General features: G+C 37.8%; 1 protein-coding gene across 1 annotated transcript; it reads left to right on the forward strand.

The window, feature by feature from the left end:
- LOC134602392 (bromodomain and WD repeat-containing protein 1-like) lies at positions 1–24,827 on the forward strand. Its single transcript, XM_063447237.1, has 18 exons — positions 1–240; positions 1,910–2,114; positions 3,129–3,251; positions 4,140–4,247; positions 7,251–7,375; positions 7,940–8,022; positions 8,448–8,559; positions 8,959–9,020; positions 11,021–11,176; positions 11,460–11,580; positions 12,068–12,193; positions 13,634–13,709; positions 15,507–15,629; positions 15,776–15,928; positions 17,714–17,880; positions 19,691–19,920; positions 20,777–20,956; positions 22,133–24,827. Exons 1-18 carry the CDS (start codon positions 173–175, stop codon positions 23,662–23,664), a joined length of 3,750 nt encoding a protein of 1,249 aa, XP_063303307.1. The 5' UTR covers positions 1–172; the 3' UTR covers positions 23,665–24,827.
- The last annotated feature ends 1,618 nt before the right edge of the window (positions 24,828–26,445 follow it).

Genomic DNA, 26,445 nt, shown 5'->3' on the forward strand with positions numbered 1-26,445 from the left:
TTTCTGATACCATATGCAGAGTTTGTTACAAATAGTATGATTGGTTTTAGAGTTCAGTCTGGTGTATGTGAAAGTAGACTATGTCCTCCTCTTCTACATTGCTGATATGCCAACACAAAATAGTTATGGCTTTCTAGGTATAGAATGTTTTTTTCCCCCTCCTCTTTTCTAGATGGACCAAGTAGCTGAAGTGTCAAGTGTTCCTGATGACGACGACTGGAGGAGTGAAAATAACACTGGGTAAATGAACTGAATTTGAAGAATGAGAGGTGAAAGTGACGCTTATAATGTAAAATTGTTAGATTGTGCTAAGAAATTGAGATTTTCTGTTGGATAGAAAAAGTAATGTTACGAAAACGCAAAGATTATTCGATCACAGCCATTAATAGAAGTGTATCTGTGTGTATATTGACTGATGCAGGAAATGATGATAACCACTTGTTGCGCAAGCGCATACTTGTGTGTGTCTGCGTATGTTTGTTTGTAAACATGAATAGTTTTTGAATATTCTTGTTGGGTTAGGTGACATTTCAATAGCTTATATTTCTATTCTGTGTGAAGCCTAACCATGCAGGTTGAGTGCTGGTGGACATAACGTTGGATTTAAACCCAAAGGCCCGAATTCAGTTTTACTAGGTTAGCAGAAACGCAAACACAAAAACTCCTAATTTTACTTTACTATTATTATTGTTTCTAACTTTTCTCTGGTATTTTCTGTACTGTTGGTTAAATGGAGATCTGGTTTTGATCTTTCTTTTACTTTGACAATCGATTCACTTTTAAATCCGTGAGACTGTTTGTGCCAGTCTGTAACTTTGTCTAATGGTGCGCAGGACCTAGCACTTGTGTACCGTGCTCTACTCTCGCTGGATGGTGCTACTAACCTGCAAAACATTGATGTTTAAAATGTGTGAAACCTACAGTCAGTGGCATAAAAGGTTTCTCAGCAGCTGCAGCTTTTGACGTTATAGTGAACATTCAAATTGATCTGTCCAACTGATAGGCCTGGATTAGTGGGAGTCTGAGTGTGGGACTTATTTTTGTATGTTTGATAGTCTGCATTATCTGAGCTGCTTGAGGTGCCAGGAGAGCCCCTAAATGTGTCACGTGACTTTAGCAGTATGACAGAAAGCAGGGGGGTGGTTTCCAAAGACTGGTAGCAGTTTAGGTGTAGTAGCTATGGGGTTTATCTTCTATTACTTTGTGCAATCTTTAAAGGGATCCTATAGTGCCAGGAAAACAGTTGTTAAACCCCTTCAGTCACTTACCTGAATCCAGCGCCGATATCTCTCGGTGCTGGGTCAGGCTCCGCCCACGCTCCTCCCCCACTGGCTGACATCGCAATGACTGCGCGCACTAGTCCTCCCCATGGGGAAAATCTGAAGCTGGTGGTCCGTGAGGACGTCCAGCATCAGATAACGGACCAAAAGTCAGTTTGGATTCTGGAAGCCCTCTAGTGGCTGTCTGTTAGACCGCCACAGAGGGCAGACTTAGAGCTGCAACGTAAACATTGAAGTTTCTCTGGAACTGCATTGTTTTACATTGCAGCACGGAGTGCAAAATGGTCACAGCACCCAGACCACTTCAATTAGCTGAAGTGGTCTGGGTGCCTACAGTGTCCCTTTAACTGTAGTGAGATCAGGTAGCAGTTTCCTGTGCTAATCCTAAAGGTGGCAGCTCGTTGACCTTGGGGACCTGTAAAGTGAGACAGTATTTAATTTATCTACCTTTATAATTTGTAAAAAAAAAAAAAAAAATTCATACAAAATTTTATGATTTAGAAACTTGTCATGGAGAATGATTTCAGCATAGCTTATGGAGAATAAGTAATTTTATTACTGCCATAATCACATAGACGATGACACCCTAATGCTTTATCTAATACATTGAATCTTTCTCAATCTGACAGCAATTCATCCAGCGATTACTCCGATTGGACAGCAGAAGACAGAGATTACCTCCAATCACCGAGGCCTAGCTCAGTACGGTGCAAGGTGAAGAAGCACACTTCAGCACGGCGCTCGATTAAGAAGCTGTCTAGCAGCTCAGACGAAGGGAGCTCTGCTGATGAGTCGTCTTCAGAGACACGGACAGTAAAACAGGATCAGAATGAAGTAAGAAAATTGTATCAACCCTCTGTTCCCTTCATAAGGACTGCAAGCTTTCAGAATATATGGTGTTGCTGTTTAGCTGTGAAAATAAATCCAAAGTTTAGGATTACATACTGGCAAAATGCAACTCTTATTCACTTCCTCGATTTGTAATTTTTGATAACTTTAATTTTCCATTTTTAATTTTGTCCATAACGAGAATACTAAAGTAAAGCAGTTATTGGGATGTTTATATAGAAAGGATGCATGCATATTATAGGCGGCATTCCACATTAATAGTCTGATTACTGATCTTTTTCTGTAATCTCTGTATAATGTATACAGACCCCTATCTACCCTTTTTAGTTTGGTAATATTACAAATCCAGGTTTATTGGAAGTTCTAACAGAGATATTTTGTAATGTTGTATATGACCCATAAGTTAATTCTACCATGTTTTGTTCAGAAAAATAGAATTTTGCCTCCATATGTATTCTACATGCCTGATTAAAATCATGGCATCGTTTTCCCTGTCTGTAAGGGTATAGAGCTGGTTAAGTCAATTTTTCTGTGGTTTTAATCAGGGGGGAAAAAATATTATAAGCATTGGAACTATTTCGGTTGCTTATTTTTTTACCTTGACAAATGATTTCCAAATGATAATTGATGTTCGGTTGTTAATTTGTCTTGAGTGACCGAGACGTGTCCATTTATTTATTTTAATGTACAATGTAAAAAAAAAAAGTTTTCTGTGACACCCAAAAGCTTAACAGTTTACCAGTTTTGCTGCCGTGCTATTTACCAAAACCCCAAAATTATTGTGCATTAAAAATCAGAATGGCAAAACCTAGTCTCTCCTATAATCACAATTTGGCATTTTGCGCCTGTAATATACCGTTAACAGTTGAATTTTTCACGATTTGGAGGATAGTTGAATAACTCTGTGAGTGTTTAGTTGTACAGACATTAACACCAGATGAGAAGATTCTGATTTATTACCTGCATGTCCAATATATACTTTTTTTGTGTGTGCCATAGGCAGTGGGAGATCCAGTAAGACCACCTATAAATGGAGAGATCTCGAACGAGTGTCGCCCACCTGTCTGGGTCACAGATACCATCCCCCACAGATCCCCCTTTGTTCCTCAAATGGGAGATGAGGTAAAACCTGCTTTTAATGATTTTTTTTTGTTTGTGCAATAATGACAAACCTGTTAAATTATTCCAGTGAAACCTCTGTATTTAGAAGTATTAATGTAGTGTTTGCAAGCACGGAACCTGTAGATCTAATGTGAAAATGAGTCGTTTGTGCAGAACATGTTGTCAATAGATTACAGATTAACCAAGTTTCTTACAAAAGGTTGTGTGTGTTTACTGTAGGGTTTATGATTATTTGAACCAGCGATTAATAATGTAAGAATAGTGTTAGGGTTATATGTGCTAATGTGTAGTGATTATCCTGTAACAGTTTACAAAGATTTTAAAATATGATCCTGTTAATAACCGTAAATCATGTGTAATCGTTTATGTAATACAGTACATACATGTTAAAGTTTTACTTCATGCTGTTTGGAGTTTATAGCTACAAATGTTAATTCCTCCGATGATGTATGCACATTTTTCTGCATTCTCTCAAGTGGCCATTTTACAGGTGCTAGAAATGCATCTTTAGTTCATATCGGTTAATCTGCAAATATACAAACTTTACTTGTCACAAAGAGAGAACTACTCTCATGGGGTCTGGAGCAAAGTACGGCATGAACACATGTTTAAATGTACTCATGCAATGATTTCAGCAGTTCCCAGTGTATGAGCAGTTCTGATTGGACATGCACAACTTTTAGGCGCAAGCAAATCGCTAGTGACACATATTGCTCCCCACACTTATTGCCATTTCCTTTTACTAATGCATTTGCAGCTTATCGTGCACTTTCATGAGATTCTCGTAATAGTAGACGACAATTAATTTCCTCCTCAAAACTTTTGAAAACCATGACTTTAATAACCCTATTTCATAGTCACCTTATTTATTCACTTTTCATCCTTTAGGTAATCTACTTTCGCCAAGGCCACGAGGCCTACATTAATGCAGTTACGAGAAATAATCTCCCCATATCAAACGTTCTAAAGGAGCCATGGAAGAAAACAGTGCTGCGGGTAATAAGACTTTGTTTTTGCATAATTTGGCTAGTATGGCGTCCAATATTAAAAGGGAAACTCTAGGCTTTATTTTCCATTTTTAACTAATTACGTGTATTCAAGCAGGAATAACGTCTTCATGTACCAAGAAGTGATTGGGATTGCATTATTGCATTGCCAATCTTGGTTCTTTTTATTTTCGTAAAAATAGGTTGTTTTCTTTAACCCTTTAAGTCCGGAGGACGTACTATTACGCCACGCAGAAACCGGCTCTAAACGCCGGCGGGCGTAATAGTACGTCCTCGCTTTTATTGCCGCCCACGTGGCCGGCGGTATTCTCCCGCTGCAGATCGCGGTCGGGGGGGATGCCTGGCCCCCCGGGCAACCCCCCCTGTGGCCGGTGACCGCGATCTGCAGTCTCTGATCGCAGTGACAGGCTGTCACTGCGACCAGTATAAAGCATGTGTCAGCCGATTTCAAATCGGCTGACACATGCGGCCGGCGGCTTTCCCCTTCTGCAGATCGCGGTCGGGGGACTTACCTGGCCCCCCAGGCAGTCCCCCTGGGGTCAGTGACCGCGATCTGCTAGGTCTGAGATCGCAGTGACAGGCTGTCACTGCGATCTCAGAGCGCTCTGATCGCAGTGACAGCCTGTCACTGCGATCAGTGTTACATGTGTCAGCCTATTGGCTGACACATGTAACTGGCACAGTGATCCCCCTGCAGATTGGAAGGGGGGAGTGCTTGTACCACCCAGGCACTCCCCCCTGTGGTCAATTACCCAATCTGCAGGAGGTGATCACAGTGACAGGCAGTCACTGTGATCACTGATCCTGTGTGTCAGCCAGTGATGTGACATCACTGGCTGACACTGTCTCTGCCCCCTGTCCTGTAAAAAAAATAAAATATTAGTTCAAAAAATAAATAAAAAAAATTACAGTTACAAATAAAATATACTTAGATCATATATATTATATATATATATGATCTAAGTATATATATACACATATACATACACACGTACACTGTATAGGTGTATTTTAATATTAATATATATATAATTATATATATATATATTAATATCAAATTACACGTAGACTGATACTGATTAAATATATATATAATTATTGTTATATATATATTTATATATAATATAAAAATATATATATGTAAATACGTAAAAAAATAAAATTAAAAAAATATTTAAAAATAAATAATTAAAAAATATATAGATGTGTGTTATTTCGTTCTAACTGTATTGTGATAATAATATATATATATTTATATCAAAATACACGTAGAACAAAATAATATATATCATAATATATATATCTATATACATAAATATATACGTATATATCACTATATATACCTATATATAAATAAAAATATTAAAAAAAAATTATATATATATATACGTATATATACACATATGTATATATATACATATATTAATTCTACACATATATTTATGTAATAATTTTACATAATTAGGTATCCTAATTAATTACAATTAGCGGGACCTGCCTGACAACCCATGCCGAAAGTATAGGGAATTTAATTTGCTAGCACTATATTTAACCCTATAACTTTCCAAGACACCATAAAACCTGTACATGGGGGGTACTGTTTTACTCGGGAGACTTTGCTGAACACAAATATTAGTGTTTCAAAACAGTAAAATGTATTACAACGATGATATCGCCAGTAAAAGTGACGTTTTCTGCATTTTTCACGCACAAACAGCACTTACACGGACGATATTATTGCTGCAATACTTTTTACTGTTTTGAAATACAAATATTTGTGTTGAGCGAAGTCTCCCGAGTACAACAGTACCCCACATGTACAGGTTTTATGGTGTTTTCAAAAGTTACAGCGTCAAATATAAGGCTTGTGTTTCAGTTTTTTCACATTAAAATTCGCCAGATTGCTTACGTTGCCTTTGTGACCCTATGGTAGCCCAAGAATGAAAATTACCCCTATGATGGCATACCATTTGCAATAGTAGACAACCCAAGGTATTGCAAATGGGGTTTGTCCAGACTTTTTTAGTAGCCACTTAGTCACAAACACTGGCCAAAATTGGCGTTTTTTGCATTTTTCACACACAAACAAATACTAACGCTAACTTTGGCCAGTGTTTGTGACCAAATGGCTACTAAAAAAGACTGGACATACCCCATTTGCAATACCTTGGGTTGTCTACTATTGCAAATGGTATGCCATTATGGGTGTAAATTTAATTCCTGGGCTACTATACAGTCTCAAAGGCAACGTAACCAATCTGGCGAATTTCAATTTCAAATGTAACACGCTATATTTGACCCTGTAACTTCCCAAAACACCATAAAACCTGTATATAGGGGGTACTGTTTTACACGTGAGACATCGCTGAATACAAATATGTGTATTGCATTGCAGTAAAAGCAAACAGTATTTTGACATCCACAGTTAAAATGTCACATAGAACTAAAAAAAAATAAAAAAATCTTTTTTTCTCCCATTTTTTTATATATTTTTTATATTAAATTATGTTCAATACCTAAATATTTAATGTTAAATGAAAGCCCTGTTTCCCCTGAATAAAATGATATATAATAAGGGGGGATGCATTTCATATGAAAGAGGTGAATTACGGTTGGACAGACATATAGCGCAAATGCCAGGTTTTGTTTACGTTTTGTTCTGTTCACAACTTGTACATTTGGCTGCGGTGTTAAGGGGTTAAAGCTTCTTTGTTGCTTTGAAATGTCATTTAGTGTGTAATACATTTCAGATGTACACAAAAGATGAATAATCTTACATAAGTTTTGCCGCAAAAAAAAACAAAACATGTTCTGTTCTACGAGAATATACAACAAATAGTATCTCTCTCGGCATCCATGAATGTCTCTAAAACATCTCAAAGGATTAGGGTTGTTGTGTTTCTCTTGACTATAATTTTATTAAGCTTGTTTTTTATTTTTAATTTCCAGGCTCTGTATTAATTTGTGATTTTTATTTATTTATTGTCTCTAGGATCAGGAAGTGGTAAAAATTGTTGGTATAAGATATGAAGTCTGCCCTCCTGTTATATGCTGCCTAAAACTGACTGTGATTGACCATGTTAGCGGAAAACTAACAGACCAGTCTTTCTCTCTTAAGTATGTTCTGGGTTCTTGGGGTTTTTTTGGTTTTTTTTTTTTTTGTCTCCTTATTGTATGTTTTTTTTTGGGGTGTGAATGTGTTTCCAAAGTAAAAAATTAGTGGGTCTACATGAATTGAGGTGGATGTTATGGCGAAATAGGGAACCCTACGAGTCAAGGAACACTATGACTTGGGTTGAGGCACTTTGAGGTTAAAGAATTTGTTGAAGTGTAGTGGAATATTGATTAGCAGCAGTAAATAAATACTAGGTAATAGAGTAATCTAGTATAGAAGAGGAAAAACAAAATGCTAACGTTGTGATGAGCTGACCAAGGCCTGTACGTTTGGTGTCGTGTGCATTTGAGCTTAGTCTATTTAAGCACAAACTGCAAGTGTATGTAATTCTTGTGTTTGTCAAAGCGGAGTAATAAATCAAAGATTTCATTTAATTCTGAGAGCTGTGCATTTTCTAGAGCTCATTTAACAGCATTATGCTTAACGTGGTCTCTGAACCAATTGACCAAGGCGGGGTTAATTATTTTTCTTTATATAATAGTCTGTTGAATTTGCTTATTCACCAGGTATCACGACATGCCAGATGTCATAGACTTTCTTGTGCTACGGCAGTTTTATGATCATGCTCGACAAAGACATTGGCAAGCAGGTAAGTCCCTAAAATACCAGACACCAGGGATTGTTTCTCCTTTATACTTTATGAACTTAAAGGAACACTATAGTCACCAGAATAACTACACCTTAATGTAGTTATTCTGGTGAGTATAATCGTTCCCTACAGGCGTTTTAATGTAAACACTGCCTTTTCAGAGAAAAGGCAGTGTTTACGTCTCCCCTAGGGACACCTCCGAAAAAGAAATAAGGTAAGTTTTAACCCCTTCAAAGAGGTCATGTTTGTGTTCCTGAACCTATAGTGTTCCTTTAAGAATTGTTCTCTCTAGCTAACAGTACTCAGCTGATACATGGTCAGTAGTAATTGTATACCCTCCTGATTGTCTACATAGAATACTAGTCTTCTAATCTTATGTTATTTTAATGTTTGTTTTTGTATTCTTTTACATCTAAATTTGTTAGGGGATAAATTTCGGTCTGTTATCGATGACGCCTGGTGGTTTGGAACAGTTATGTCTCAAGAGCCGCATCAGGCAGACTACCCAGACAGCCTTTTCCAGTGTTATACTGTTAAGTAAGTGTAGGCCTTCATAAACCATTTCAATTCTGCTTTGTGTTAAAAGTTTTGCAGTTAGAGGCAAAAACCGAAATAAAACTGCATTTTTAAAAGTTCATTATTTGGAACCAAGCTTTATTAGCCTACCCAAAGAAATCTAAGCTAAATTGATGCACGTCACTGACGAGTGGAAATGTTCTCTCCTGTGCATATAGCATATTTTAGTAATGCATCACACATAGGTCTAATGTTTGGGATTTTATTGCCACTATTTTACAACATGCTTTGCAAAATAAGGAGATGTTGGATCGTAAGGAAGTTACGTAAAACTTATTTTGTTGTGTAGATTTCTATTCCATGTGCCTCTGATTTAAATTGGGCTTCATTGTTTTAACATATTTTCCATGATTTAAACAGGTGGGACAACACCGAAATGGAAAGGCTCAGTCCCTGGGATATGGATGTTATACCTATTGAAGGTAAGTAGTACCAAAGAACTAGCAGAATTATTTGTGTGTGATCATTAAAGGACCACTCTAGGCACCAAGACAACTTCATTTCAATGAAGTTGTCTTGGTGCCAGGTACCTCTAGTTTTTTTTGTTTTTTTTTAAATTCACTGCCGTTTCAGAGAAAAAGCAGTGTATTTTTTTTTCCCTAATCCCACCTACAGTGGCTGTCTCTGAGACCGCCACTAGATGGTGCTTCCTCAATCCTCACTGTTAAAATCACAGTGAGCTGACGTCAGACGTCCTCTTGGACGTCTAACGTCATTCCCTCTAATGCAGGCAGCTCAGATGTGAGCGCGCCTGCATTAGAGACTATGCTGAGATGTGAACGCGCCGAGCGCGTTCACATCTCAGTTTTATTCCTCGGAGGCCAGTGTGTGAGAGAGAATCTCTCACTGAAGACAGAGTGCCGAAAGAAGAATCTTCCCTAACGGAATCTGGCTGCACATTGACAGTAAGTACATTTTTCTAATGTTTTTATTTGCTTATTAATTAATGTAATTAATGTAATGTTTTATTAATGTTTTTAATTTTAGTTAGTGATTTATATAAAGTTTAATTAATTAATATATATATATATATGTGTTTTTTTTAGAAAAAATGTTTTATTTAGATTGATTTACTTTTCCTGCTGGTTCCCTGGACTGGCGCTGGGTAGTGAGAGTTGGAGTGCCGGTGTTCTATCAGATTCAGAAGGTATCTGAGTCTGATAGAAGACCGGGGCTAGAGGAATGGGAGGTGGGCTAAGGGAGGACAGTGGGCGGTGAACTGAGATGTCACTCAGTTCGCCGCTCGTGAACGTGCACACTGCGCGCATGCGCGGTGTGCATACAATTTCTTCCCATTGAGATTCATTGTAGTCAATGAATCTCAATGAGAAGATTTTCATTGGATGAGCGCTGCGCTGAACGCGCATGCGCTTTCGCCCGCAATGATTTCCTATGAGAGGAAATTCATTGGCGGACGGCGGAGAAGAGAGTCAGCAGACCTGATGACCGCGCGGGAGGTGTAGACGATCAGTGACGTAGCGCTGCAAAGAAGGTAAGTAAATGGGTATTTAGAATAGTTTTTAAAAGTTAAAAGTGGGCTTCAGAGGGGCACAGAGTAGTCAGTTATAGAATAAGGCAGTTAAATCAGGTAGTTTATGGGGAACTAGAGTGGTCCTTTAAGTGTATTTTTGTTCTAACTTCTAACGTGCTTGAAAGAATTTTGTAGAAATCATAGTTGCGGTTTGATGCACAATGATTCCCTAGTGTAAGGCGCTTCAAACTAGCTTCCCAAAAACAAACCTCTGACAAAGCGACTGAGATTTTTCTTTAGCAGTTCTGCTTATCACATTGATTGCAGAGGGAAGGCTGAACAGCAATATGTGCTACAGTCCTCCACTGTCAGTGTGAGCTGAACCCGATCTCCGGCCTGTGTGCTAGTAGCTCTGTGAAAATATTTAAATTGGGCCACTTGTGTAGTGTTCTATTCTAATTTCATATATTTGGTATGATGTAGAGCAGGGGTTCCCAACACAGTCCTCGAGTACCCCCTAACAGTCCAGAATTTAGGGATTACCCTCTTGTGTCTAAAGTGTGTTTTTTTTTTTTTTTTTTTTTTTTTTTTTCTTCTTCTTCTTCTAAAAACACCTTAGACACAACTGGGTAATCCCTAAATCCTGGACTGTTAGGGGGTACTGAGGATTGGGTTGGGAACCACAGATGTAGAGTAATGACTAAAAAAAAAAAAGCATCCAGGAAATGATTTTCCCCATCATATTGATAACTTTTAATATAGAGGAAATATTGGTATAAAACAGAGGGAGGTTTTTTTTTTTTTTTTTTCTTATAAAGGCAAATTTTAACTCTAGTTGCCCCTGTGTTTTAAGCAACTTTTAAATGTTTTGCTATTTTATCCGAAATAATTAATTTCATGAGTTGTGTAATGTTCCTTGATCATTTAGTGTTAAATGAAATCTCTTTTCAGTGGTTCCCCCTGAAGAACTGGGAGCTAGCATTTCTGTAAGCCCCGATGAGCTGGACAATTTGTTATACAGTCCCCAGGAGGGTGAATGGGGGCAAGAAACTCAACATACGGAATGTGAACGTATTATTTGTGGTATTGATCAACTACTTCGTCTGGGTTAGTAACACAGTAATGGTGAATTTTTATTTAATTTTGTCAATCTGTTTTTATTGTGGCATTAACGTTACACGAGACAATTGCAATACTGCAAAGATAAACAATGTTTTAGTTATTAATGTATCTCTTCATAAGTGGTACACAGGCTACAGATTTTGTATTAATCTTTCCAAATAAATGTTCAGACGCCAGATCTTTAGAGAATTAAAATTTAGATTTGTATCTTCTGCTTTGTTGGTAATTAAAGCCTTTGATTTAATATTGTAAACTGCACCTTTTTCAGATATGGCCACTCACTTTGCAGGCCCTGTTGATCTCAACATCTACCCATCCTATTGCACGGTAGTTGCATATCCCACAGATCTCAGCACAATACGGATGAGGCTTGTAAATCGTTTTTACAGGTTTGTTTGTGCTTTTTTGGGGGGGGGGGGGGGGGGGGGGGGATTTACCATTCATTGCTACTAGGCCTGACTGCTACATGGTATTACATTAAAGCTAGACTGTCACTTGTGGGTTATTTTCATAACTTTCCCAGTGACTTATCCACTTGCATGTTCCCAGATGTTTGTTATGGGAAAACAATGTATTTACGTAAATCTCTGCAACTATAATATACCCTGTGCACCTTACATGTGCAAGGTGCACATGTTGCGGTGCTTGAATCCTCTTTTTAAAGATCCTTTGTTTAGCACAAATAATGTGCATTCCAATGACCGTAAGTAGTGATACAACCAGTAAGCCTGTGGACTGATGGGTGAATGATTAAAATCCCAATCTGTCAAACTAGTGGATGGAGAAAAGGTATTTTTGGTTCTGGAAGCCTTGTTATACCAGGTTATGTTGGTGAAGCTTTCTTACCCATAAAACACACTGGATGATGTATTGCAGGAGGGTCTGTGCACTAAAATGGGAAGTAAAATATATTGCGTTAAACGCCAGTACCTTCAATGAACCGGATAGCGCTATTGCGAAGTCTGCAAAGAAGATCACAGAACTCCTGCTGAACTTCATAATGTAAGTCACGAATATAAATGATCTAAGTATACTTTTAGAATTTTCTTTAAAAAAAAAAAAAAAAAACTTAAACTATTAAGCTGCCTTTATTCAAAGCACTTAATGCCGGTTGGCAGCAGTAATTGTCATTAAGTGCTAAAACAGAAAGAGGAAACTTGAAATGGGAAGATAAGAATTGCATTAAAAACATTTGGAGGGGGGGCGAGGGGTGGGGGGTTACAAACCCATGCCTCAAGGCATGTTATGTAAAATGTTAATTTCCTTGTAGATTTTATTGAAGCTTAAAGTAACATTCCAAGCACCATAATCACTACAGTGTGCTTTGTTAAAGAATATGATGTAGTGGTTATGGTGCAGGAGCCACTTGGAATGTTCCTTTAACCATGTGTAGCGGAGGCCTGGTATTTCACAGGTTAACTCCACTATAGATCCCAGTGAGGCTCAGGAACAAGTATTATAAATCCATAGAGTAGTACTTTCAGCAGGCAAAACAATCCAATACTATCCCAACAGCACTCCCAATAACTGGACGGCACACAGCATCAGGAACAGAACTGACTTTTAATCCACACAGTCTCCTTATAAAGCATAAGGAGGGATTCACATTAATTAGGACAGTAACCAATAATATAACCGTTACCTCCCACACATCTCCTCCCCTCAGAGTGACTCATAATTCCCTTAACTATACTGTACATTTACCCCAAACCTGGATGTACCCCTAAACTAGTACATAGTATCAATCTTAGGGTACCGCCAGGAAGCCCTGATCTGGGTGAAAAATATATCCAAAATTCACCCAGATCGGACCAGGGGTTCGGTAGTTAGATGGAGGGTGAAGTTTGACCGACCGCACACGAGGTGGTATCCGAAAAGGGTTCCATGCGTTTGGGCCCTGCGGTCGGTCTCTGTTGGGCAGTAAAAACATACAGTAATCCTAGCCATCCATACTTAAATTCACCTGTATTATAGTTCTCTTGTTCGGTACTTTGTTTCTACTGAATGGCAGTTCGTTAGGTCCCTCCGTTCGGTAGTTACGGAGCTCTGGAGGTTTCTGCGATGTTCGGTTGTTTGAGTGTCCGATTTGAGTTCCAGACACTCGACGACCAAACACCGCTGAGATTTTTATGCGTAAGATGGCCGCCGCACGTGGTTTGTATACAGAGCAGCGGCCACCCAGGCATTAGCAATTACAGTTTAAGTTGCGGTTTGCGAGAAGTTTGAACGCCTAACGAGGCGCACACTTCTCACTAGGGGTGGTCTAATGGTTCGGTAGTTTCATTCCCATGAAACTACCGAACCCACATACGAAATCATACAGAAATACATGAATACAATAAACTAATACAGTTACATATGCATGTTACAGGACAGGCTTAATACATTTTGCTACACCATGAAACAGTTGCTCCTTCTCAGCATTCCATTTTTACATTCTAGGGACAGTAGCTGTACGGATATTAATGACCTGATCAATTCTACGGAAGGGACTGAGCAATGTCGTTCCTGTGACCAGGTATGGGGTCTGATAGAACTGTGTTTTCTAGAATTTGATTTGCTTTTAAACTGTAAGCTTGCGGACAGAACTTTCAAAATCCGGGTATTTGGTTGAACTCTACTAATTTAATGTACCATTTACTTTGTCTTGGCAGTACAGAATTTTATTCTCACCGTATAATTAGATTTAATCAGCAAGTACCATTTGGCTTCCTGCACCCTGTTATCTAAATGTTTTACACAGTCAAAAATCCAAAACTATTCTTATTCCTATAAATGTTGCTTTAAAGGAACACTATAGTCACCTAAATTACTTTAGCTAAATAAAGCAGTTTTAGTGTATAGATCATTCCCCTGCAATTTCACTGCTCACTTCACTGTCATTTAGGAGTTAAATCATTTTGTTTCTGTTTATGCAGCCCTAGCCACACCTCCCCTGGCTTTGATTGACAGAGCCTGCATGAAAAAAAAAACTGGTTTCACTTTCAAACAGATGTAATTTACCTTAAATAATTGTATCTCAATCTCTAAATTGAACTTTAATCACATACAGGAGGCTCTTGCAGGGTCTAGCAAGCTATTAACACAGCAGGGGATAAGAAAATCTGAATTAAACAGAACTTAAATAGGGCTCTATTTACAGGAAGTGTTTATGGAAGGCTGTGCAAGTCACATGCAGGGAGGTGTGACTAGGGTTCATAAACAAAGGGATTTAACTCCTAAATGACAGATGATTGAGCAGTGAGGCTGCAGGGGCATGTTCTATACACCAAAACTGCTTCATTAAACTAAAGTTGTTCAGGTGACTATAGTGTCCCTTTAAACAAAACAAAATTCACCGTAAATTGCATGATGCTTAAATTTTAATTCTTTACTGTGATCCCTCACCAAGTCAGCACCCCTGATTAAACTTATTTGGGTTAGAATAATCCTCCTTATCCGGTCCCCTCCCCCCCAGCGTAATAGATCTTAAGCCATACAAATATACTAAGATGTTATGAGTAAAATCGTAAATGTGGTTATTTAAAATTTCCAAATATACTGACTTTGATTAAACCTCAACACAATTCATTATACATACAGGGTTGTTCACTAACGTGAAAATTCAAAGTGAATGTAAAATTTAAGCTTAAAGTGGCCAATCTAGAGAGATTCTCTAAGTCGTCTATGCTTTCAATATGGCTATTCTGGTCCTCACTTTAAATTCTCACTTTGGTGAATAGCCCTGATTGTTTACACTGTGAGACGTTCCTTAATGAAAAGTGCTCCCCAAAATTTTCTCTGACAAAGGGGTGCTTTGATGAAACAATGGCACAAAGAAACCACAACTATTTAAAAAATTGTGCCTTTCTGAACGATTTGCAGGAAATTAAATGGAAAAGTGTTGATCTCCCTCATTTTGTGATTTCAAAGACTAATAACACTTTGAGAGCCTCACAAACCCTCTAGTTGCAGCATCGTGCCCCACAATGGGCAAGTTATTTACTGTTACTTTGTAGCAATGGATGTTTAAGTGGTGATGTCGCTTTACAACAAAAGGGAACAGACAAAAACTTAGAGAACCGGACCAAATGGCAAGCTACTGCGTTTCTTTAAGCTTTTGTCCGTTTTCTGTTTGCAGTGCATTTGCTTGACAATTGTCAAAGCCAATTAACATTTGAGTCATTCAATTATGTGTAACTTAAAAAAAACTTTTTTTTAAATTTTATTATTATTAATCTTGTTTTACCAGCATTGAAGGCTCAATATCCGCTTTTAACGTAACAATACAATGTTTTCTGTGTACGGTTTCTGGTTTTACTTATTTGTATCATAGATGGAAGGACCCAATACCCCAGAAAAAACATGGCAAGACCAATGCATGGAGTTAGTGGACCTTATTATAGAGTGTGAAGATTCTGAGCCGTTTAGGGAACCCGTTGACTTGGAACAGTACACGGTAAGGGAATCTTTAGTTACTGTGTGTACAGACCCCTATACACCATTTAAATGTTTGTATTTGACAAACTGCGGTCTATGATCTGTCATATAATCAGATTTTTGAAAGCAAATCTGCAATTTGTTTTTGAATTTTTTTATTTTCAGGATTACCAGGACATTGTAACAACCCCAATGGATTTTGGAACCATTAAGAAATCATTGGCTGATGGAAAGTACAGAAATCCTGTGCAGTTGTGTAGTGATATGAGATTGGTTTTCTCAAATGCTAAGATATACACGCCAAATAAACGATCCAGGGTAATTCTCTTTAGCTTTACATGTATACCATGGCTGTTTTTTGTTGCCTTTTATTTCTAATTTCTTCAAGGATCAAGATGAATCTTAAGTATTGCCAGAAACAAATGTTGAAACGCTGTATTTTTGGATTCACTATTCTGAAATCTGAGCATTATTGAGATCCTCCTAGAGGTACATCAAGGTTCTCTTAAAATAAGGGAGAATTTCTTACATAAAAAAAAAAAAAAACACACCCGACAGTGAGGCAATTTATGTGAGTGTACTGGCACCATATCAAACCATTTAGGAAATACTTGACAGGTCTTTTCTCTGCAACCAGGGGTCACTACCACTTGGCCTTATTCATAGTGGGAAATTAACATTAATAAATGTGAATTTTGTTTAGCCTGAAAAATATTGGCTGGCAGCAGTGGGTTAACCTGACAATCCCCAGCACTAAATCAGAATTCTGGACATTCTAAGGGACATAATCACTACAGTGAGCTGTACTGGGTATGTTGCTTAAATGATTATTCCAAACACTATGACCACTTCATTGCTTTGAGTCGGTCTTTGAAGCATTTTCAGGAAGTAGCACTGCACATACAGAGATAATTAACTTTTGCTTCCCGAGCTGCAAATCCACTGTAAACCACATTATTAGCAGCCTGGAACAAGTTCTGGGCTGCTAAATGATACTTCTCGGCACACACAGCATGTTTGTGACAAACAACGAATGACAGCATGGTCACTCATTCGGCCTTTCTGTCCTCTGTCCCCATGAAGCTAAAGTTTTTTTTTTTTTTTTTATCATTTTAAGTTTAAGGAGACACTATAGGCACCCAGACCACATCATCTCATTGAAGTGGTCTGGGTGAAGTGCCCCTGTCTGTTTAACCCTGCAGTGTAAAACATTGCAGTTTCTGTGAAACTGCAATGTTTACATTGCCAAATTAACTCCACTTCTAGTGGCTGTCTTCCAGACATCCATTAGAGGCGATTTCTGGTGAAGCGAAATTGTACATCAACATTGACACGTTGCATGAGGGCGTTTAACGTATTTGAATTCTTGATAGGAAAGCAAGCACCAAGGGAACAGGGACACTATAGTGTTAGAATACACTCAACGAACGTTATAGTGTTCCATTAAAAACAAATAAACTTACTGCTCTCGTCCGAATGTGTACATAAAAAAAAAAGGAACCAATTATTGGATTATCAGAAAAGGAAGTGTCAAATATTTATTCATGTTTTAGCTCTTGAGGCATTCTTATTTTTGTAATTATTCATCTATATATTTTTCTTACTATTTTCTTAATCTTGGGTCAGAATAAGCCATTCTCTGAACCATGATCTTTATCACTAGAACAGCTGCTGCTTGCTAACACGGCGAGGATGTAACCTGGCACAACCGAGCAGCTTTGACATCCTTCAAAGCAGATGCTGTGTTTTTCTGTATGTTGTTTTAATGTATCAGAGCAAAGCTTGCCCGGCTTTGCTTGTCTCGCTTTATAGTAAATGCCAATGCAATAGTTAACAAGTAGCAGCAATTCGAGAGATTATGATTCTAAAAATGTGTAAAATAAATATTCCTATTTTTAGATGCCAACAGTAAAATTATATGTGCAAAGTTCCTGTGTATAGATTTATTTGTACATTTTTAACTAGCTTCTCTTCTAGCCGCTTGTGTTTTGTTTTTTTTGTTTTGTTTTTTTTTAATAAAGAATGCATCTTATGGTCCATTAGAAGAATGAAAAAAAATATGGAGAAAGGATGTAACACTTATGCTTTGCCCTGTTTGTTTAGATATACAGTATGGCTCTCAGGCTTTCGGCACTAGTAGAGGATAAAATGAAAGTCATTATCTCTGCTTACAAACTCGCTCAAGATTCCCCCCAAAAATCTGAAAGTAAATATCGCAACTTAAAGAGACAAAGGACAAAACCCATTCTACAGGGCAATAGTGCCCCTGGGTAAGTTAGAACAAATGTGTTAGTACTCCATTTTGCCATTGGGTTTGGTGTGCATTCCTGTATTTGTGTCTGGTGCACCACAAGAACAGCACTTGTTTAGAATGTGTAACCTCTAGGTGCCGAAATATGGTAGATTCCCATATGTTCTAGAACTACAATTCCCATGACACTTTGCATGCCTTTACATTGGCAAAGCTTCTTGGATCTACCTTTTTGGGGCACCCCTGCTCCAGACCCATACTCCTAGCACAAAGCATTAAATGTGTGTCAGAATATAAGGATGCACGAGATATTGCAAAACCCTGAAAAAGGAAGGCCACCAAATGGGCCAATAAGAATAAATTCCCATCTATTCCAATGTTCTAAAATTGTGAGACACTGTGAAACAACTATTAGCATAAATGACCAACCTTTCCCATGAGGTGCATATAGCAACACATTTATTTACTTTCAAATCTTTATTAGCTCAATATTAAAAACAGAAAATGTCATGGATACGGATGAATATTTGCTATAAGAAACCGTTCATTTTAAGTAATAATACAATAACTAGTGAACATCCTATATCTATTAAACAGGTCATGAGGATTCGATCATATATTCAACTCTGTATCCACATGGACTGTTTTGTAACAGAAATAATCAATATCAGAGCTCATCCCCAACACCTGTACTAATAAGAATAGTTTGGCTAGATACTTGTAATTTATAGCTACTGTGAATCCAAAACTCTTTCATAGGAAAACATCAAAAATATGCCGAATTAGCTGGCTTTTAGATACATCACTAATGCTGAACACCACACAGATTAAACTATTGGAACGTTTGTTCCCAAAAGGGTTCTGTTGATGGATTTCTATCCAATTAAAATAATAAACCGTTCAGATCGCACATCAAAAAACTGCAAACCTCCTCTAAAGGCAGTGTTAAAGTTGAAAGGGTGTAAACAGTCTACGTATGATTTCACAAAGCGGTAAGAAGAATCGGACGGTAAGATAGTGAGAACAAAAATGAAATATTCTGACCTCCTATAAAATAAGTGACTGAGCTTTTGTTCTCACAGATTATTCTCTCAGTTATTTCTATTACAGAACAATCGATGTGGATACAGTTTAATACGAGATAGAATCTTAATTGCCTGTTCAATAGATTGTTCCATATATAATTATATCGAAAAACGCACTTCTCTAAAACAATTCATACTTTGCACTCTTGATTTTATAAATGTGAGGAAGCACTTATTGTGTTGATGTGCATCTCTTCTTTGCTTGTATTCCTTGTTCATTAATATAGGATGTCTACTAGTTATCGAGTCTTTAATTAAAATAAACTTTTTCTCTTGCCAATTATTCATCCATGGAGCTAATTTTTAATTTTGAGCTAATAACGATTTAAAGTGAATTTTGCTTTTTTTTTTATGCCAAGAAAGTTATTTCAGTGTCTTTTCTAACACTGGAAAAGATGTGAATTTATTCTTAGTGGCCTATTTAATGGCCTTCCTTTTTCATAATCTCTTTAGGGGGTAAGCCCTCAAATTTGTATTATCCGGATGGTGTTATTTTTAGAAAAACCCTGTTTATTACTTTTACAATACTAAACACAGGCTCCCTCTGTCCCTTTATAAAGCTGTACCAGAATCACAAAATAACATGAACAAGACAAGATTAAGATGACAAAAATGTTATAGATTGCAGCAAAATAACTTGGAGATGTTTGTCTACCTTTCTAGAGATCTGCAGTTTCAGTAGTTTTTCATGTTTGTCTTTATGCTGAAATGTTCTAATTTGTCGTTTTGTATTCCTGTCGTCAGACGTCTCAAGCAACAAAAGACCCGGTCATTGTTCGAGGATGAACCTACTCTCGAGCCTTGTTCATCACAGTCTACCTCAAATGGCGTAATCCCCGATTCTGACCAGAGTAACGAGAGTGTCACATCTGGGAGTTTTCGTGGGTCATCGCCTGCTAAAGCTGGTACGGTTTCTGCAGAAAGTAGTGCAACAAGTTCAGAGAGTGACTCTGAGCAGAACCGCTCTGATTCAGGTAATCAGATCGTATCGTTTGTACATATTGTCCTGAAACAATCACATAAACTGTAAACATTAAGGTGCCTTAAAGAAACACCCCAGCATCACAATTTAAAAACTTTTTTGTAATGCTGAAGTGTTTAAAAGTACCTTCAAAGTAGTGCGGCTGTTGTTGTTTTTGTTTTTTTTTGGTTTTTTTTTTCTGTAAAACTGCAGCAGCAGTCACGTTGGGTTGAGAATATTGGTCTGACCCAACATGGCTGCTCAGACAGATTAAAAAAAAAAAAAAAACCCTGATAATTTCTCAAGAAAATCAATATATATAATTTAAAATAAAAAACAATTTTTTATAAAGTATTTTTTTATTATTATTTATTTATTAAAAGTAGAAATTTTACAGATGTAATTTTAAATGTATTCTAGCTAACCTCGACATCCTAATTACAATTCGGCATCATCAGCTAGGTTAAAAAGTTTCCCCTGCAATGCCTCTCGTAATTAAAATGGCTTACCCATATGAATCTCAGATTCAGGCTGCAGGTCAATTTTAAATCCATGCCACTGCCTTGTGTACGCCTTCACTAATCTATATATTTATAGATATCCATTTTTTGCCTTGTTTGTACCCAGTGTGTTTGTTAAAGTGACTTTTTATTTTCTTAGAAACTATTGAGGAAAGTAATGTACTTGTGTTTAGGATTGCTGCATAATCTGCCATTTTGCCAAAAGATGAATAATGTAAAAGTCCTAAAATGGCAAGAGTTTTATTTATCTAAATTGTAGCTATAGCTACAGGGCTGCTGCCTAATACACATTCTCCTATTCACACACTGTATTCGTAACATGTATCTTTAACTTATTGCTTCCACTAGAAAGAGAATCTGATTTAACATCATCTTCTACCTCGTCCTCCGAACATTCCACGTGCTCGCAGTCTTCTGACAGCTCTAAAACGGAAACCAAAAAAAAGTCCGCATCACGACCTAAGATAAGCCACTTCAAATCCAAGGAATCCAGTGCCAGGAAACAGAGATATGCAACTAAAAATCCAGGTGACCCTTTGCTAGTTTTACATTTGCATAACTCTAAAAATGTAAATTGAATGAAAATGTCACATGCATGTTGCACTGTATCATTATTTTTTATTTAAAGGGACACTATAGTCACCTGAACAACGTTAGCTTAATGAAGCAGTTTTGGTGTATATAACATGCCACTGCAGCCTCACTGCTCAATCCTCTGCCATTTAGGAGTTAAATCCCTTTGTTTATGAACCCTAGTCACACCTCCCTGCATGTGACTTGCACAGCCTTCCATAAACACTTCCTGTAAAGAGAGCCCTATTTAGGCTTTCTTTATTGCAAGTTCTGTTTAATTAAGATTTTCTTATCCCCTGCTATGTTAATAGCTTGCTAGACCCTGCAAGAGCCTCCTGTATGTGATTAAAGTTCAATTTAGAGATTGAGATACAATTATTTAAGGTAAATTACATCTGTTTTCATGCAGGCTCTGTCAATCATAGCCAGGGGTGGTGTGGTTAGGGCTGCATAAACAGAAACAAAGTGATTTAACTCCTAAATGACAGTGAATTGAGCAGTGAAATTGCCGGGGAATGATATACACTAAAACGGCTTTATTTAGCTAAAGTAATTTAGGTGACTATAGTGTTCCTTTAAAATAGTTTCAGGGTTATTCATTAAACTCCACATTTTGAGGTAAAAACTGTTTATTTGGAAAAGATTCTCATATTCAGCTATAGTCACAACTTGGTTATCGATGACTTAGTTTTAACATTTGGATTTTTAGTGAATTGTCCTGTGGGTTCCCCCAGTTCTCTCAGAAATTCATGCATGATCTGCTTATTGGTCTTGCAGGATCCTCCTCAGACCTACACTGGAATGTGTGTGAGTGCAACACTAAAGGTGGCAGGGTCTATCTTCATTCTGACCCCGGGCTGCCGCATACAAAGCTGGGTTGTCACCTAAATGGTCATTTCCAAAATAGAAAAGCGCTTCTTTAAAACAACCTAAGAATGATTATTAAAGCCTAGTTTGTTGGGTTTCCTTGCCCCCGTTCCTCAGTATAGTTAATGTGAGTAGTTCCTCAGAATATAATAAATGATAATGAAGAACCTCTGAATGTACTTGGATTCTATGTCCAGACATTCTTATCCTTGATTTCTTTGTGTATGAAATGTAACGATTTGTCTTTATCTCTTTGGAATGTAGCGTCTCAGGGAAAAAAGAGAAATCTGCCTAATAAAAGGAAAAACACAAGGTATTCTGATGATTCCACATCAAGCCGCAAAGCTCGCAAAGATAAAAGTCCGAAGAAAATACTTCGGAAAAGTGCTGCTGTGGCGGCAAGCAAGATAAAATGCATGAGTGATGTTGAAGGCAGTGTTCCCAGTTCAGACGGTGACTACAGCGCAAGCAAAACCAGTAGAACGTTACCCCACCGGACAGCTGCAGCAGAAGCCAAGAAACGGTTAATTGGTGCTTGTGAACTAGAAAATGGTTTAAGGAGTGACAGTGAAACTGAAATCCCTTGTCAGAAAAAAACAGATGGTTTCAAAAAATTAGAAAGTGTTTCCAATGGAAGCAGCTCAGATAATAGTTCAGAAAGTGACGAACATAGGGTAAGCAAGAAGAACCTGGACCAAAATATGGAGGAGCAGTCTTCGTCGGATTCCCCTTGGTTTCTTCCACCTACCTCCACTCAACGGAATGTTGTTGACACAGAGTCAGGGATGTCCTCCTCAGATGAAGACATCCAGGTAAGTTCGAAAAAAAATAAGCTTAGGAGAAAAAGGTCTGAAAAAAGAACAACTGTGAGAACAAGAGAAACCCATCCAACTACCTCTGAAGAATGTCCGGAAAGTTCAAGAAATATAAAGGCACCTTCTAAACCAACTAGAGTTAATCGCCAAAACATATACACAGAATCTGATTCTGAATGGGACATCAAGATCAGGCCTGTTCACAAGAGGCAGACCTCTCGCGTTTCTCCACTCTCTAGTAAAGTAAAAGTATTGTATGATTCAGAAGGCACCTCGGAGTCACAAAATGAACACAACAGTTTTTCAAAGAGTAGTAGTTCTGAGGAGGAAGTAGATGAGCCCAAAATATCTACTAGCGTAGATTCTTCCTCCGATTCCGCATCTTCCCCTTATGATTCTTCCCAGAGCTTTCATGAAAAAATGAATGGAAAACAGCCTTGTGGCAAAGTATCTAAACAAAAGAGGAAACTGAGACAGTCAAAGACTAGATGTGATTATGAGCGGAAGTGCCTAAATGGTGGTAAGTATGAAAGCTCTTCAGAGACTAGTTGTGATAATGGCTCAGAGGACATGAACCGTGGAATGCAAAAAAAACGGTCATCTGTCATTTGTGATGACTCTGACGAGGACAGTGCGAAGCATAAAAAGAGGTCAAAGACTGTTCGTTATGATTCTGAGGTCATGGACAGCAGAAAGTCCAGTAAGAGATCAAAGAGCAGTGACTCGGAGGACAGTGTGAAGTGCAGGAAGCGTTCAAAGAACAGTCCTGATAATGACTATGAGGACACTGACTGTAGTACACGCAAGAAATTAACTCGTCGTTCTAAGATATGTACAAGAAACCAAGGTAAGAGGACTGTGAGTTACAATGACGAGGACAGCCTTGTGTCAATGGATGAAAATGTGAGGCCGAGGTCTTCCAGACAGAGCTATTCACAGAAGGTTGTGTCCAAGTCAAGAGTAAGTCAGTTCTTTCGCTGAACAAACTACAGTGGAGTGCACACTTGGCTACATGCAAAAATTCAGGGAATATTTTAATACGTTTCTAAATAATAAAAAGAAAAAAAAAAAGTACTAAAACAATGAATGTGATTTAAGCCGTGATGTTTTGTCAATTTGCACTTTTGTCTCTAAAGCACAAATGCCAACCTGTGCCTCAAGTCTAATATCCGAGATTGAAATTATTTTTTGATTTTGTTCTTATGAGCTAGAAATGTCTATTTGACACTAATTTTGCACTGTGTAACTTTGTGTTTACAAGCATCATTTGATGTTAGATTTTGTATATAGCTTTTGTTTTGAAACTTGAACATCAAATTCCTTGATACAGAGGGTACGTTAGTGCCACTTACTGCACCAACAGTATTTAACTTTTGTGATAAATATTTTCACTAAGAAATTGAAATGCCTTCATTTATACGTGGTTTGCTTGCTTTAGCTAATACAGGTTGGCTTTCAGCTTCCTTTCAAAAGCCTAGAGCCATTTTGATGTTAAGATCCATTTTTTTTTTCCTAATCATTTGCATAGCAAATGTTTTTTTGTTTTTTTTTTTTGGCTAAGAAAGCATAGTTTACATAAACATGTTAACTGGCGCATTCATTTATTTTATTTTCATTCAGATTTATGCAGTGCTGTGTAGATGGAAGATTCAATTATATGACAAAAACTTACTTTAAATGTTATACTCTTAACACTCTGTATATTTAAGAAAGTTTTTTTTTTTTTTTGGTATTCATTACATTTGATATTGGTTCTTACTCTGTTATCTGCCAAGTCCATTGTGCAAAAAGCGATGGGATGGGACTAATTAATGAAGATCTTGCAACCAGGTCAATCAAACCATTTGCCATTTACCCTCGTTTTAAAGGGATCGTGTGTGAGGTGCTGCTTACGTTATTTAATAAATGAATACACATTTCTTATGTTTTAATAGGCATGTGAGTTTTTATTAGGTTGTTGTTGTTTTTTTCATGAATTGATCCTAATACATGAGGCAAATTATTGCACTGCACTGTTTGCAGTCAGCCACACTTCAGTGTGTTGAACCCTGGCAGGTTTTCATTCTAAAACTTCTTTTTCCCATTGTCAAATTATTTTCTTTCCCAGATAAAGTTCTATGCAATATTAAAACAATTATTAAAAACAAAAGCAAACTGCGTTCTTCTTTTATGGTCAGTAATAGGGAAGGAGGGAGGGACGCTAGAAAAAGGTTAAAGGAACATTGCAAACACCACATCAGTGCTTCTGGCAGTAAATGAAGTGGTGGTGTGTGCCTGCCTTGAACCCAAATACGATGTTATACTTAAATGGTATGACTAATGTGGGAGGGTGTAAACTAGTCCAGTGTAAGACATTTTCTTTGCTGCATGTTTTACTTTTCTGCATTAAAGGGTTAATTTAACCGTTCATTATTCCGCTTTTTTATTTTATAGAACCTAAAATTACCTATTAGGTGTTACTAATTGGTCCCTTCTGGTGAAATGCTGGTATAAAAACAAAACAAAAAAAAAGGCAGAATAATGAAGGGTTTCAGAGTTTTAACTTACCTGTAATCCAGCCTTCCTCCTCGTCCTTCTGTCACAGGATGCCATGCGTGCACTCTGGGCTTGTTAGGGGAGGGAGTGGGGTGGACAGCGGAGGGGATTAAAAAACAAAACAAAAAAATTATGGAGAAGTGGAGAGGGCATAATGGATGCAGGGATGGAGTGGTAATGTAGATTCCCTTTTCATGCCTGCAAGGGGGGGGAATCATATTACGTCTGTTGGCAGTGTGCTGTGTGCGCTGTCAGCAGATATATTTTATGCACAGAATTGACATTGTGCGGCCCGGAACAGTTCTAGGCTGCATAAGTCACATGTGCGGAGTATGTACCGGTAACTATCCCCAAGTACACAACTAAAATAAACCTGTGTTTTAAGCAGAACCACAGCACATACATACTCCTACCACCATTGGCCTCTTCAAGTTACTGAAGTGATTGTGGTGGCTGGAGCAACTCTTTAAAGTTGACCCAGCTGTGATTGGTAGGGCTTGCCAAAGGTTTGTGAGGCCTCTGCACTTAAGCTGTGGATCTCACGGACACTACAATCCAAACTGCTACTCCCCTCTGGCTGTCCATGGTCATTATTGTAGAGAAGCTGTGTGGTGTGCCAGTACAGAGCTGCATCTTTCATCTCAGTTTTGTAACTCTGCATGGCAGGGGCCTTTATTGTGAAATAAGTGTAGTAATACTATTTGCCCTGTCCCTAACACATGGAATACTCAGGCTGAAAATAAAGGCACAGTACTGAGATGGCGAATGATGGAATTAAAATTCCCATGATTTGCAGACTACCCATGGGCATAGTTGGACCTTATGTGAATTGTACTTGAGAAACGTGGAGGCCTGGCCTTTAAAGAGGTTTTGAACTTGCTTCCTGCAAGGCAGCATCCCTAAATGCCGGCTGAGCATTTGAATTACACGTTACAATTGCCCATTGCATAAGTCAGGGGTAGGCAACCTTTTAGCAGCACTGTGCCGATATAGGATTGTGATGTCCCGTAGCGTGCTGGTCCTATTTTTTTAAAATTGAGGTGTGTATGCTGCCGTATTCTGCTTGTGTTATTTTTACTGTAATTGCTTTGTATCGTTGTATTTGTGCGTATATGAGCTATTGTATCTGTTCATTAGTAGTTTGTGGTATCGTGTATGATACATATAAATGTGGGCTGTGTATGGGGGCTGCTTGTGGAATTGTATGTGTGTGGATGGATATGTCAC

Source organism: Pelobates fuscus, chromosome 1 (genome assembly GCF_036172605.1).
Source record: "Pelobates fuscus isolate aPelFus1 chromosome 1, aPelFus1.pri, whole genome shotgun sequence".
NCBI classification, from domain to species: domain Eukaryota; kingdom Metazoa; phylum Chordata; class Amphibia; order Anura; family Pelobatidae; genus Pelobates; species Pelobates fuscus.